Source organism: Leuciscus leuciscus (assembly GCF_965113295.1).
Source record: "Leuciscus leuciscus genome assembly, chromosome: 1".
NCBI lineage: Eukaryota > Metazoa > Chordata > Actinopteri > Cypriniformes > Leuciscidae > Leuciscus > Leuciscus leuciscus.
In genome coordinates this window covers 15,980,837-15,995,604 of record NC_138725.1, presented here as the reverse complement: position 1 = coordinate 15,995,604, position 14,768 = coordinate 15,980,837, and the positions used below count along the sequence as shown (strand labels likewise).

The 14,768-nt window shown below is 39.1% G+C and overlaps 2 protein-coding genes across 9 annotated transcripts in view; both read left to right on the top strand.

Moving 5' to 3' along the window:
• The window catches only part of LOC309498214 (uncharacterized protein), a 233,752-nt gene extending 220,494 nt beyond the window's left edge, over positions 1-13,258 (top strand). For all 8 annotated transcript variants that reach the window (XM_082168786.1, XM_082168780.1, XM_082168784.1 and 5 more), the window contains one exon: positions 11,404-13,258. In XM_082168786.1, coding sequence (XP_082024912.1) covers positions 11,404-13,232 — 1,829 coding nt within the window. In that variant the 3' untranslated portion in view covers positions 13,233-13,258. The remainder of the gene's footprint in view (positions 1-11,403) is intronic.
• LOC309502261 (uncharacterized protein) overlaps positions 1-14,768 on the top strand; it is a 107,464-nt gene that overhangs the window by 89,167 nt on the left and 3,529 nt on the right. The window lies entirely within an intron of this gene.

Sequence of the window (14,768 nt, the reverse complement as noted above, 5' to 3'; positions counted from 1 at the left end):
TGATATCGTAATCAAAGTCAAACCTTGAATGGTTGTAATACACATTTGAATTATGGTCGTCTGCCCTCTTTTTCCAATTGAAAACCTGAGAAAATCGCTTTTAAAGTTTTTTGCCCGTTTTTTGTTGATATCTTTCAAAATCCATTGCATTTAAAGGGATAAACTATTTATTGTACAGCTTAATTTGACCAAATACATTAATATATGCTATTAAACCAGGCTGAAGCTCAAATTATTTTAAAGTTTTTATTTGAATAAATAATTTAAAAGGCACTTTTACAAACATTTACTAAAATCAGAAAGATTGAACGGAGGTGCTACAGTTTTCCTTGAGCGAGGGTGCGTGTGTGTGTGTGTGTGTGTGTCTGTGTCTATGTGTGTGTGAGGGAGAGAGAGAAAGTGAGAGAGGCAGAGAGACAAGGAAACAGAGAACAAATAATGTTAGCCTATGGCATGCAATCATATCTTTGTGTAGGCTAGTTGACAGTTTAACATATTCATAACGGAAATACCAACAGTTAAATATTGGGTTAAAATAAATCAAACACATTGTAATGGATTCTCCTTGCAGATAAATACACTCACAGAATAATTGCACTCACTCACATCCATACACGATAAATACCACAGGCGGTCACTTTCGCTGTCGCTGTCATCAGAGGATGACACGTCTCCAGATCCAAAACAATCACTGACTAGCCTTATGCCTGGCTCACACTACAGGAGTTTTAGGCCGATTTATGCCCGATTTCCCCCTCCCGAGAATCGGAGAAAAAATCTTGTCGAGGACCTTGATCGGTTCCGATGTTCGGCGCAGATTATCTGGTAATGTGAGGTGTTCACAGATCGAATCTTGCACCTGCCGATCTGCTCTCACACAAATCGGGCTCGCCCCGATCATATCAAACATGTTTGATATTTAAGATTTTAAATCGGGATGAGCAAGTCTGTGATTACGTCAGTGCTGTCAAAATAGCCAGGAAACAAGTAGGGCTGTCGTGCTGAAGGAATTTCCCTTGAGATAATTTTGAGTGACTCAACTCGATATGCGTTTTTATCTCCATTTATTTATTGCTAAATAAATGAGTGTTACGCTGTGGTCAGCAGGCACAAAGACGAGTACATGTTCATGAAACCGAAAGTAAAAAGCGCGTTAAAACGAAGTGGATTAAAATGAAGATACAACACGTCAAAATAAGGGTCGGGGGTCCACATAATATAATAAACACAACATAAACATGACAATGAGCTTGTTAGACCATTGTTATATAACAGTTAATTCCTTGAATCTCACTTTACGAGAGGCTTTCTGCTGATATTTTTACCAGTATTGACATTGAAAGTCTCTGCGCATTAGAGACTGTCACTCAGTCATTAAACTGTTCTTTCAACGGAAATGTAAAAATGCGGATGCATTCACAGATAGGTGCTAGATGTAATGAAACAAGCTGTTAATTATTTTAATATTTAATTTAAACTTTGAGCTCCACTTTACAAGACTCTGAGCAGGACAACGCTAAAGCTGATGCGTCACTCCATGATCAACGCCGGCATTGATTTATTGTATTGACCAGCGCTGACGCCATGAGAAATATCCTTAAAAGGATGATTTTTGAAAGATTTCGCTTTCCTTGGTCAGGGCTACCTTTTCACCAATATGACTTGATATTAAGGCACACCCGTCGTTTTGGGCGGCCAGGGGGCTGTGGCCGCCCCCAAAAATGCTTGTGTTTTTTTTGCGCTATTTGTTAAAATATTATAATGTTATTTTTTTTCCATTTAGGCTATGTTGATTATGAAAAGTGAACAGCACGAGTAAGATATGATGTGCAATGTATCGGGAGACATAGAGTGGGTCAGACATGATTTTGACCACTTCATTACGTTTTGCTTTGTAGAAAGCCTTTCTTTAAAGTGAATTTCGTTTTGTATAAATTGTTTCTTAATTTATATAATTTTTTTATCAACCAATTGCCAATTGCCAATTGCCTGGAAGCAAATATAGCAGACAATAATCATGCAACATGACATAGAGGCGCCTGCGCTGTCACTTGCATTGCTCGTGAACTGGAGCGCATCTCATCATAAATTAACCGAAACTCAGTGTATGCCTCACAGACATGAGAAATACATCGAATCTTTAAATGTCTTTAAACGAAACAATTCAAAACGAAAAGAAATAGGCTACTCTCTGATTATGTAATCCATGTGCATTTCTCTCTATAGGCGCGTTCACTACGGAGATGGCGATCGTCAACTTCATCTTTGCAGCCGACAGAAAACACTAGTTTATTAATAAAATCAATGCACGCGTCACCGGATTTACAAATGCACATCTAGCTTGTTGCACGCTTGTTGCACGCTTGTTGTCGAAATAACGAGATATTATGTTGAAATAACATTATTAGCCTAATAATAATAAATCTTTAATCAATATTTGATTGAATGCTGAATGCTGTGCTTGGTCAATTTAATAAAATTAATACTTTAATTGTGACAATTAAAATAATTGAATATTAAATATTAAGTGGCCAATTTTTGTAATATGGGCTCGGGTAGGGTCGGGCTTGATTTTTTTGGGCCCGATCTAAGCTCTTAACTCAAAGTACCGGTAGGTTCAAAGTCTCTGTGCGTGTGTGTGTGTGTGTGTGTGTGTGTGTGTGTGTGTGTGTGTGTGTGTGTGTGTGTGTGTCTCATGGCAATGCATGTCCCATATGTTTCCATGCTTTTCCACTTCAGATCTGCTGCGTGAGATCACGTGAGGCGCTTCCTCTGGCACGATAATCTTAATAACATTTTGTAGTGTGTGGTGCACCGCGATTTTCAAACCTTGTAGTGTGAGCATGTTTAAGATTTGAGGGACGAAAATCTGCAAAGATTCTCCTTAAGTGTGTGCTGCAACCAGATTTCAAAATCGGTTAGGATTTTAAAACTCCTGTAGTGTGAGCCAGGCATTAGCCACTCTTGATGACCCGCAGCAGAGCTTATGTTACTTAGAAGCCTCTAGTGAGTTCAACGCTTTTGGCGACTTTTTGGTGACGTATTTGCTCTCTTTTGAGAGCAACATTTCTCTAATTAAAAATATTTAATCTTTCTGAGGAGATCTGCTAGCTTGTTTACACAGAGCGCTACGAGTCTGACAGGAGGATGGCTGGACCAATCGCTTGCCGGTCAGTCGAAGCGGGGCTTCCCATTGACAAATGATCAGCGTTTGTGTACATTTCTACGTTTTTTGATTGGTTTTATACAACGTGTAACACCATATTTGGAGAGCAGAAACGTTTGAGGGGATTCCCGGTAAATGCTCAGAGGTTCATTTCCAGCGAATTTAGTAAAACTTTGTAAACTTTAATAGTCATTTAAATACATTTACTCAATTATCTGGACTACGAAACTTTAGGAGATTATTTTTGAATGTCTGTTCTTTGAAATTTAGCAAAAAACTAATAAAAATCTATTATTTCATTGTCACATAATCGGCCCATATCTTAAAATGGAACGTTGCGACTTCCGACTCATTTCGCCAGATCGGGTCACAAATGCACTTTATATGGTGTAACTGTTTACTTTTCTTACAAAGATAATGCTTGAAGTGCAGGATAAACCTCTTGCTGTCTGTCTATGGAAGTAGAATAATGTCAAATGTTTTTGAAATAAAAAGCCTGTTGAATTGCACTACTTGAAAAAAAAATAGGCATTGCATTAACCATGCTTGCATTTTAATGCATTGTATTTTTAGTGCTTACATTTTTATGGGCTGAAATTCAACATGGTTGAATATTTAAGCTGTGAATATTTCAATTAAAAACATTTCAAACACCTTTTCATTATTAAAAATTCAATAATCCATATTCACCTTTCATATTTCACTTCCAAAATATTCAAACTGTTTAAAAATACAACTAATAATATTCAACAGGCAATTTTCGGTCCATTTTATTTCTCTTTGCAAATTCGCTTCCACAAATTCAGTGGTTCAAATTCGACAGTAAATTCAACATTGACGTCCAGGAACTGCAGGAAAAGCAGTAGATTGCCGAGCATACTCTCCATCTGCTGTTAGTCGACCTCACCAGCAGATGGTGCAAAAGCGCGTGTTGAAGACCAGCAACAGTTAGAACAAGTCAGTCATTCATAAAACTCATTTACAGCAATGTAAGTGTATTTGTGATTATTATGACGGCTGTTTTATGTTAAATTCAGTGTCTTCACGGTTACTTTTCCTGTGTAGCCTACATGCATCTTTCTCTACCGTGAACGAAATTATAATGTTATTCCCCGATGCGGATATACAGATCCAATGTTACATTTTTGAGGTTGACATATATTTCTCTTGGTTGTCTAGTTGCCTTAACTTTATATTGTGGCGATGTGCTGCATGCAGGCTATTAGGGTTTCCCTCAATACTTAAGGATTCCCCTGCTGGATACAACAGGGTTTCCCTCAATACTTAAGGATTCCCCTGCTGGATACAACGCTTAACGTAGCTTAATGGACTACAGTGATGTAAAAGACCAAACTCGCAGGCAAGCAGATGGACTCAGAATAACGCGCAAAGCTTAATGCTGAGCGTTTCCCAGTGATAGACTGGCATACAGATGGCTTGATGTTGGACATACGTCTCTAAAGTGTATACGACTTTGGTGTACACGTTTCTAACTCCGATAGCATAGCATTTGAATAGAACGACTTAAAGTCATAAAACCAACTGTAAAGTGTTAATTTAGTGACCTTTTTTTTATCTAATAGGTGCAACAATATCCAATGTTCCAGAGAGAATGGTACTCATAGTGCTAGTTAATTCCTCTAGTTCATCTGTTTGTTTGGGTTCACTGAGCAGCTGAGACAGATCAGATAAGCAATTTGAAAAATGATCTATGGTGGATGGAAGGATTGTTCTGCCTGATCGATAACGCGGCGCAGCATGATATATTACAGGAGTACGTAATATGCAAGTTACCATGTAATGGTCAGTGACATCATCACTTTTTGGAATGATATCTATATCGGTTGGATCGGTTCCATGTGATATAATTAAATCGAGTGTATGATTAAAACGATGAGTTGGTCCGGTAACGTTTTGCTTGATCCCAAAGGAGTTTAATAAATCTGTAAACGCAGCTCCTAACGCATCATTTGGATTATCTACGTGTATGTTAAAATCTCCAACAATTAATGCTTTATCGACATTGACTAATAGGTCTGAGAGAAAATCTGCAAACTCTTTTAGGAAATCAGCGTAAGGCCCAGGCGGTCTATATGCGGTAGCCAAGGCTAGAGATAATAGGGATGTTTTTCTAACATCTAAGAGCGTAACATTTAGTACAAGTACTTCAAACGAAATAAACTTATAACCCGTTTTCTGAGTAACATTGAGAATATCTCTATAGATTGTTGCAACACCGCCGCCACGACCAATCAGACGGGGCTCATGCTTATAGGAGTATCCTGATGGAGTAGACTCATTTAGACCGAAATAATCATTTGGTTTAAGCCAGGTTTCAGTAAGGCAAAGTACATCGATGCTATTATCTGTGACTATTTCATTTACAATAACTGCCTTAGGTGTGAGCGATCTAATGTTTAGAAGAACTAGCTTTAGAAATTGTTTTTGTTTACTAATAGCAAAATTTTCTGTTTTAATAACAATTATATTTTTCCTAGATCCTGCAGTAGATTTATTATTTGATCTCACTAAACGAGGAATAGACACAGTTTCTATGCAATGTTCTACACTAGAATTTATATCAGTTAAATTGGTGAAGCAGAGACTATGATTTGGACTTTTGGTTACTAGTCAAACGGTATCCAAAACACAACTCTGAGATCACAACGTGAATGTGTGCAAGAATAAACTGAGCATGTTCAAATGAACTCTTTCCAGATTAATTCCACTAAATGTCTTTAGAGAAAATACAGATTTCTTTACCTGTGAGAAGTGAAGAGAGAATGATCAGTCCCAGCAGACACAGATCACACTTATCAGCCATTTTCTGTTTCTGTCAGTCTTTCTCTTCATTATATATAGTTACAGCTCTTCCTTTAAACACTATCAGCTCCTCCTCTGGTTGTGAACTTCCTCTCATCTGACAGACTGAGTGATGAAGCTCTGAGAAGTGTTGCTTCACTTGAATTCAAGTGGATTTCAGTACAAATTTATTTTTTAATTATTGCTTATGTAGCAAGACTCGATTCTTAGAGACTACACCAGCTCGAAATAACGAGGAAAACAATCCAAATAAAGACACGCAAGTAATTTCCACTTAGAAAAGGGAAAGAGGCGTGAGTTCCCGTACAAACAAAAATATATTTTATTAAAGCTAAAATAGTTGGCCAACAATCATTTAAAACTGGAAGTGAACAATCAAATCAGTCAGTGGTTGAATAAAACAGAAAAAAGGAAAATTAACAATCGTTGCGGGGTCTGAGGCTTCTTATGTGAGAGCGGGCGAGTTCGACAGCACCAGATACACAAAAAGACCCCGCCTATCACAATCACACCCACAAATAATGGGTGTTCACTGCAAATAATGACACAGCAATAATGACAACCCTTGGTGAAGTAAAGCCTAATGTGCAGCAAAGTACCAGCTCGCTTCAGGAAGTGCTCAGCGCCTAAACACACACACACATACACACACACACACACACACACAAAAAATCATTAGAAAGAAAATAAATAAAACTAATTAATCAATAAAATGTAACAAAACAAAAACCAAGAACACAAATAAAAATATACTCAATATACAAAAGAACCGTAAACTTTAAAGACAGAAACAAAAAAATGATATTGACACTAATGTATAAAGATCACACCAAACTCTTTTTTAATATAACATTTTTATCGATGCAATCGATGGAGACTGTTGCAAAACAGTAAGAATCACTACACAGGGATTGGCGACAGTAGTACAAAACATAAATACACAAACATAAACACACAACGAAATAATATCAACCCGACCAAAGAAAGAAACTTCAAGTCCACGTGGGCATTAGACTGAGATGGGACACAAAGCATCAGCGTGACTCAAAGAGCGAAGGTTTGGGCGAGAGCTGTGTAAAGGAGACTGATCTCACTCAGCCTGTCTAAACACATGCAAAGACGACCATAAAACACAACAGACATCTATTTAAATATATTAAAACACAGAGACCAAACAACGCACCACACACTGCCAGGCTTGGTAGCCCAACGTCACACCAAACACGTAAAATCACATAATGTCACTGAATAACACTGAGATCAAACAGCTAAGCTACATGCTAAAAACAAACACCTCCATAGTATGCAGCCACAAAAGGAAGAGGTGGGCTTTCCACCATGACACACCCCCCTCCCCAAGAGGCTTAAACAACAGGCTTATACACTGTAGCGGAGCGATAGCTCATTGGCCACTCATTTACTGACTGTGATGTTTTGCACATGACACAAACCTCACTACACTTATAATTTACAGTACGTTTACACTGTAGGAACTGTCATCTTATTGATGATGTACCATGCCATTCCCTAATTATAACCATAACCATAACATAACCATAGCCCTAACTATAACCATAACATAACCATAGCCACTAACCTAAGAGAGATCAGCTTTTACAGGACAGAGAAACATGTTGTTCAGTGTGAGAAGTGTATATTTATGGAAGTAGAATAATGTCAAATGTTTTTGAAATAAAAAGCCTGTTGAATTGCACTACTTGAAAAAAAATAGGCATTGCATTAACCATGCTTGCATTTTAATGCATTGTATTTTTAGTGCTTACATTTTTATGGGCTGAAATTCAACATGGTTGAATATTTAAGCTGTGAATATTTCAATTAAAAACATTTCAAACACCTTTTCATTATTAAAAATTCAATAATCCATATTCACCTTTCATATTTCACTTCCAAAATATTCAAACTGTTTAAAAATACAACCAATAATATTCAACAGGCAATTTTCGGTCCATTTTATTTCGCTTTGTAAATTCGCTTCCTCAAATTCAGTGGTTCAAATTCGACAGTAAATTCAACGTTTTATGTTAAATTCAGTGTCTTCACGGTTACTTTTCCTGTGTAGCCTACATGCATCTTTCTCTACCGTGAACGAGATTATAATGTTATTCCCCGATGCGGATATACAGATCCAATGTTACATTTTTGAGGTTGACATATATTTCTCTTGGTTGTTTAGTTGCCTTAACTTTATATCAGAATCAGAATCAGAATCAGAAAGAGCTTTATTGCCAAGTATGCTTGCGCATACGAGGAATTTGTCTTGGTGACAGTAGCTTCCAGTACACATACAATATAAAGTGACAAGACAAGTAACATAGGTATAAATAAAAAATAGAAAAAATAAAAATAAAATAAAAATAAAAAGATTATAAATTATAAATATATATAAAGTTATAAGGTGCTATAATGAAATGTCTGAGGAAGTATTGCACATGTTTGTTCCACAGTAGCGGAACATTTAAGTGTTCATGAGGTAGATGGCCTGGGGAAAGAAACTTTTCCTGTGTCTGGTTGTTTTTGTGCTCGGTGCTCTGTAGCGTCGACCAGACGGTAACAGTTCAAACAGAAAGTGTGCTGGGTGTGACGGGTCCAGAGTGATTTTGCGAGCCCTTTTACTCACTCTGGATGAGTGCAGTACTTTGAGTGTGGGAAGGTTAGTGCCAGTGATTCGCTCAGCAGTCCGAACTATCCGCTGTAGTCTACGGAGGTCGGTTTTGGTAGCAGAGCCGAACCAGACGGTGATGGAAGTGCAGAGGATGGACTGGATGACAGCTGAGTAGAACTGTACGAGCAGCTCCTGTGGCAGGTTGAATTTCCTCAGCTGACGCAGGAAGTACAGTCTCTGTTGGGCTTTCTTCACAATAGAGTCTATGTGAGTGTCCCACTTCAGATCCTGAGAGATGGTGGTGCCCAGGAACCTGAATGACTCTACTGCAGTCACAGTGCTGTCCATGATGGTGAGTGAAGGGAGTGCAGGGGGGTTTCTCCTGAAGTCCACGATCATCTCCACTGTTTTGAGCGTGTTCAGCTCCAGGTTGTTATAACTGCACCAAAGAGCCAGCTGCTCCACCTCCTGTCTGTACGCAGACTCGTCACCGTTCCGGATGAGTCCGATAACAGTAGTGTCGTCCGCAAACTTCAGGAGCTTGACAGAGGTGTCTTTAGAGGTGCAGTCATTTGTGTACAGGGAGAAGAGCAGTGGTGAGAGAACACACTATATTGTGGCGATGTGCTGCATGCAGGCTATTAGGGTTTCCCTCAATACTTAAGGATTCCCCTGCTGGATACAACAGGGTTTCCCTCAATACTTAAGGATTCCCCTGCTGGATACAACGCTTAACGTAGCTTAATGGACTACAGTGATGTAAAAGACCAAACTCGCAGGCAAACAGATGGACTCAGAATAACGCGCAAAGCTTAATGCTGAGCGTTTCCCAGTGATAGATTGGCATACAGATGGCTTGATGTTGGACATTCGCACATTTAGGGACCGTCTCTAAAGTGTATACGACTTTGGTATACACGTTTCTAACTCCGATAGCATTTGAATAGAACGACTTCCAGTCATAAAACCAACTTTAAAGTGTTCATTTAGTGTCAGGCATAATGCGCACCCTTTGGATTTTTGATATTTATTAAAATAAATTTAAGTTTGCTATTGAAGTTAGAAACGTGTATGCCAATGTTGTATGCAACTTTAGAGACGGTCCCTAAATGTGCTAATGTCCAATATCAAGCCAATTTTTACATTTAGTCATTTAGCAGACGCTTTTATCCAAAGCGATTTACAGTTAAACTAACAATAGGAGGACAATATGCAAGTGCTGTGACAGTTTAAGCTAATGCAATACACGTATATATATATATATATATATATATATGTATGTGTTGATTTTATGCCAGTATATCACGAAACGCTCAGCATGAAACTTTGCGCGTTAAGTTCATATTCTGAGTCCATCTTCTTGCCTGTAGCCTATATAATAGCCTACAGCCTACTTCCCTAATAAGGTGCAAGATTGGTCTTTCATATCACTATCAACGGAAGGGAAATCCTTGAGTATGAGGTATTGAGGGAAACCGATTATAATCCTGTCCATGGTAGAGAAAGCTGATGACATGTAGAATACACAGGGAAAGTAACAATGAAGTTATTGAATGAAACATAAACACAGCTTTTGTGTGTTTATCATCTTTTCCGCATATACTGACACAGATAATCATTTTCATTTTATGAATGAATGTCTTCGTCAGCAACAAGCGCTTTTGCACCATCTGATGGTGAGGTCGACTAACAGCAGATGGAGAGTATGCTCGGCAATCTACTGCTTTTCCTGCAGTTCCTTGACGTCAATGTTGAATTTACTGTCGAATTTGAACCACTGAATTTGTGGAAGCGAATTTGCAAAGCGAAATAAAATGGACCGAAAATTGCCTGTTGAATATTATTGGTTGTATTTTTAAACAGTTTGAATATTTTGGAAGTGAAATATGAAAGGTGAATTTGGATTATTGAATTTTTAATAATGAAAAGGTGTTTGAAATGTTTTTAATTGAAATATTCACAGCTTAAATATTCAACCATGTTGAATTTCAGCCCATAAAAATGTAAGCACTAAAAATACAATGCATTAAAATGCAAGCATGGTTAATGCAATGCCTATTTTTTTTTTCAAGTAGTGCAATTCAACAGGCTTTTTATTTAAAAAACATTTGACATTATTCTACTTCCATAGACAGATGGACAAGGCGCTCCGCAGCTGGGAAAGAGCGCCTGTAGTTGGTGTCCTGGAGGGTGATCCTCGCTCCGATGCAGGACAGCAGGTCATCAAACTGGGCGCGGGACAGGCGGATGTACCGCTGAAAGTGGCCATCATCCAGGCCCAGCTCCTGGAGCAAATGGTGAAACTCGCTAAACTGGGATCCCCTCCGAAGGGTCTGGTGGACCCAAATACAGCGACGATGATCCCTACGCCGCTGTTCTGCTATCCAGAGCAAATACAGAGCGGTGACTCTCTCGATAAATTATCGATCACCATCAGACATCTTGTAAAAAGAAGGCTGCCAACGGGTTTCAAAACTTTTAAAACTGCCGCTTCAAACTTTTGTTTTTACTCACGTCAATTTCGCGAATGGACACAAAGTGGTCAAAGCGTATAACTAGACGCGTCAGGCGCCGGTGTGGACGCACAGTAAGACATTAAATTCGTAAGCACTTAACACAAATAACACTTCTCTTTAAAATACAAACAAAACTTAATTGATTATTCTAACATAAAACTAATATCTAACACAAATATATCTGCTCTTTTATGTCCTTTCACTTCATATTCCTCTCTTTGAATTATTTCTGTTGTACTGAAAATGAAATCACTTTTTCTCTTTGATTTCAGACCTGATGCAAGTGAAGGAGGAGAGAGAAGAACTGAGTGAAGTGAAGGAGGAGAGTGAAGAACTGAGTGAAGTGAAGGAGGAGAGAGAAGAACTGAGTCAAGTGAAGGAGGAGAGAGAAGAACTGAGTGAAGTGAAGGAGGAGAGTGAAGAACTGAGTGAAGTGGAGGAGGAGAGAGAAGAACTGAGTGAAGTGAAGGAGGAGAGTGAAGAACTGAGTGAAGTGAAGGAGGAGAGTGAAGAACTGAGTGAAGTGGAGGAGGAGAGTGAAGAACTGAGTGAAGTGGAGGAGGAGAGTGAAGAACTGAGTGAAGTGGAGGAGAGTGAAGAACTGAGTGAAGTGGAGGAAGAGAGTGAAGAACTGAGTGAAGTGAAGGAGGAGAGAGAAGAACTGAGTGAAGTGGAGGAAGAGAGTGAAGAACTGAGTGAAGTGAAGGAGGAGAGTGAAGAACTGAGTGAAGTGAAGGAGGAGAGTGAAGAACTGAGTGAAGTGAAGGAGGAGAGTGAAGAACTGAGTGAAGTGAAGGAGGAGAGTGAAGAACTGAGTGAAGTGGAGGAGGAACATCATGTAAAACCTGGAGAAAAACCTTTGAGTCGCTCAAAGACTAAAAATACATTTTTAAAGAAAAGAGGAGCCAAGAAATCTTTCACCTGCACTCAGTGTGGAAAGAGTTTATCAAGCAAACGTAGTATTGATGTTCACAAGAGAGTTCATACAGGCGAGAAACCATTCATTTGTAATCAGTGTGAAAAGAGATTCTCAGACAAACAATATCTTAAGCGTCACATGAGGATACACACTGGAGAGAGACTGTTCACATGTGATCTGTGTGGAAAAAGCTTCATACAATCATCAAACCTTGATGTTCACATGATGATCCACACCGGAGAGAAGCCGTTCACATGTGATCAGTGTGGAAAAAGCTTCATAAAATCATCAAGCCTTAATGTTCACATGATGATCCACACCGGAGTGAAGCCGTTCACATGTGATCAATGCAGCAAAACATTTCTTAGGGCATTGGACCTGAAGAGACACCTGACAGTTCATATGAAGGAGAAGCCGCATTCATGTTCTGTGTGTGGAAAGAGTTTTTCACTGCGGGGTAATTTACATACACATCAGAAAATTCACACTGGTGTGAGAGAGCACATGTGCTTTGACTGTGAGAAGACTTTTACTACAGCAGACAGTTTAAAACAGCACCAGAGAATTCACACTGGAGAAAAACCTTACAAGTGTTCACACTGTGACAAGAGATTCAGTCTGTCTGCAAATCTGAAAACACATGAGAGGATCCACACTGGAGAGAAACCTTACAGGTGTTCACACTGTGACAAGAGATTCAGTCGATCAGGAGAACTGAAAACACATGAGAGCATCCACACTGGAGAGCAACCTTACAGGTGTTCACACTGTGACAAGAGATTCAGTCGATCAGGAGATCTGAAAACACATGAGAGGATCCACACTGGAGAGAAACCTTACAAGTGTTCACACTGTGACAAGAGATTCAGTCAGTCTTCCAGTCTGAAAACACATGAGAGGATCCACACTGGAGAGAAACCTTACAGGTGTTCACACTGTGACAGGAGATTCAGTCGATCAGGAGATCTGAAAACACATGAGAGGATCCACACTGGAGAGAAACCTTACAGGTGTTCACACTGTGACAAGAGATTCAGTCGATCAGATGATCTGAAAAGACATGAGAGGATCCACACTGGAGAGAAACCGCACACGTGTGATCAGTGTGGAAAGAGTTTCACTATTAAAAGTAACCTGAAGTTACACATTAAGAAACCACATCACCACAGTCACGGTAAGTAGTTCCCCAGCTAACACAGGTTTTTTTTTAAGAACATTCTCCATATATTCAGAACCAAAAATATTCTCCAAATATTCAGAACCAAATGTTGGTTCTGGGAACGTAAAAAATGTCCAGTTTTCTTGATGTTAGAGGAATGTGTTTTAAAAGGTAAAATGTTCCTCAAACGTTCTTTCAACTTAATTTAGATTTAAAATTCACATTCTAGGAACGTTGATTTGTAACATTCTAAGAACATACAAATGTCCAGTTTCCTGAATGTTAATAGAATGTTATTTAAAGGTTAGTGTGATGTTCCTGAAACATTCTGTCATGTTTGGAACCATCCTCAAACCAGATTCAAATTGTTTAAAATGACTATTGCACTCATTAGTGATCTTGACTTGTGGCTTCACTTTTTATTTCACATTTTTTCGTTTTACTTAAAAAATAAAAATAAAAAAGTTAATGTAAAGAAACGTAAAATGTAAAGAATAATACAAAGACAATAATTAAAAAAGAAAACGTAAAAGATCATCCATAAATAGCTTAATTTTATCTGTTACTTTTGGGACATGTAAAACATTTAGGAGAGATCTCATTTCTAGGGATTTATCAGAAGAATTCACTTCTGGGCCTCTTGCCAATACGACAACATCCACACCGGAGAGAGATCTCAATGCGGGAAGAGTTTCACTCAGCCTTTCTCTCTGAAATCACATCTTCTCATTCTGAAGAAAGACCATTTAACTGTGATCAGTGCGCTAAACAGTTTCATTGGGCGTCAGTCCTGAAGAAACACCTGAAGATTCACACAAAGGAGAAGATTCATTAGTAATATTACAGCAGAAAAGACACGGCTGTGTGTGTTTCAGTGCTGGAAGTCCTTTACTACAGAAGATGAACTGAAAGAGTGCCAGAAAATTCACACTGGAAAATTAAAACATTTGAAGGCAAAGTTCAGGAGCTGAAGAAGAGCTTCTTGCTTTGGCTCTCAACGAAGGCGGTCGCATTTTCTTACCCTCCTCTCCCTTATCTTCCCTGCTTTGCTCCTCTCGTCTCGTTACTGTCTTGTACTTTCAGAGACTCTCTCCGCACTGCTCTCCAAATTAAGAAATTATGGAATTGATCAACTGGTCTCTCAGCGCAATTGACACCATCTTCTCGACGAGAAGCTTGGGTTCGGGGGAACCTGACTGCCCTGCCGGAACGTTTGCAGCTGGCTACACGATGGACGCGTGGGGGAAGTGGCGGGTCGTGTGTCTGGCGGCTCTTTCCGTGGAGGACGTTGAAGATATCTACCTATTCGGAACCATGATAACAGGTTTTCTGCTGTTTGGATTAGGCACTGCCCTGGTTTATCGAGGAATTAAGAAGACGGTGACAGCTGTCCAAAGCCCCACAAGGCTGCCCGTTATGATTGAAGCAGTGGGCAGAGCTGTCGGCACTCAGACTGTGACTATGAACCACAATATGGGTAACATCATGGAGAAGCTCACAGCTTTGCAAAGGCAAATGGATCGTTTCGGAGACCCAAACGGACCAGGAGCTGTGTAAAT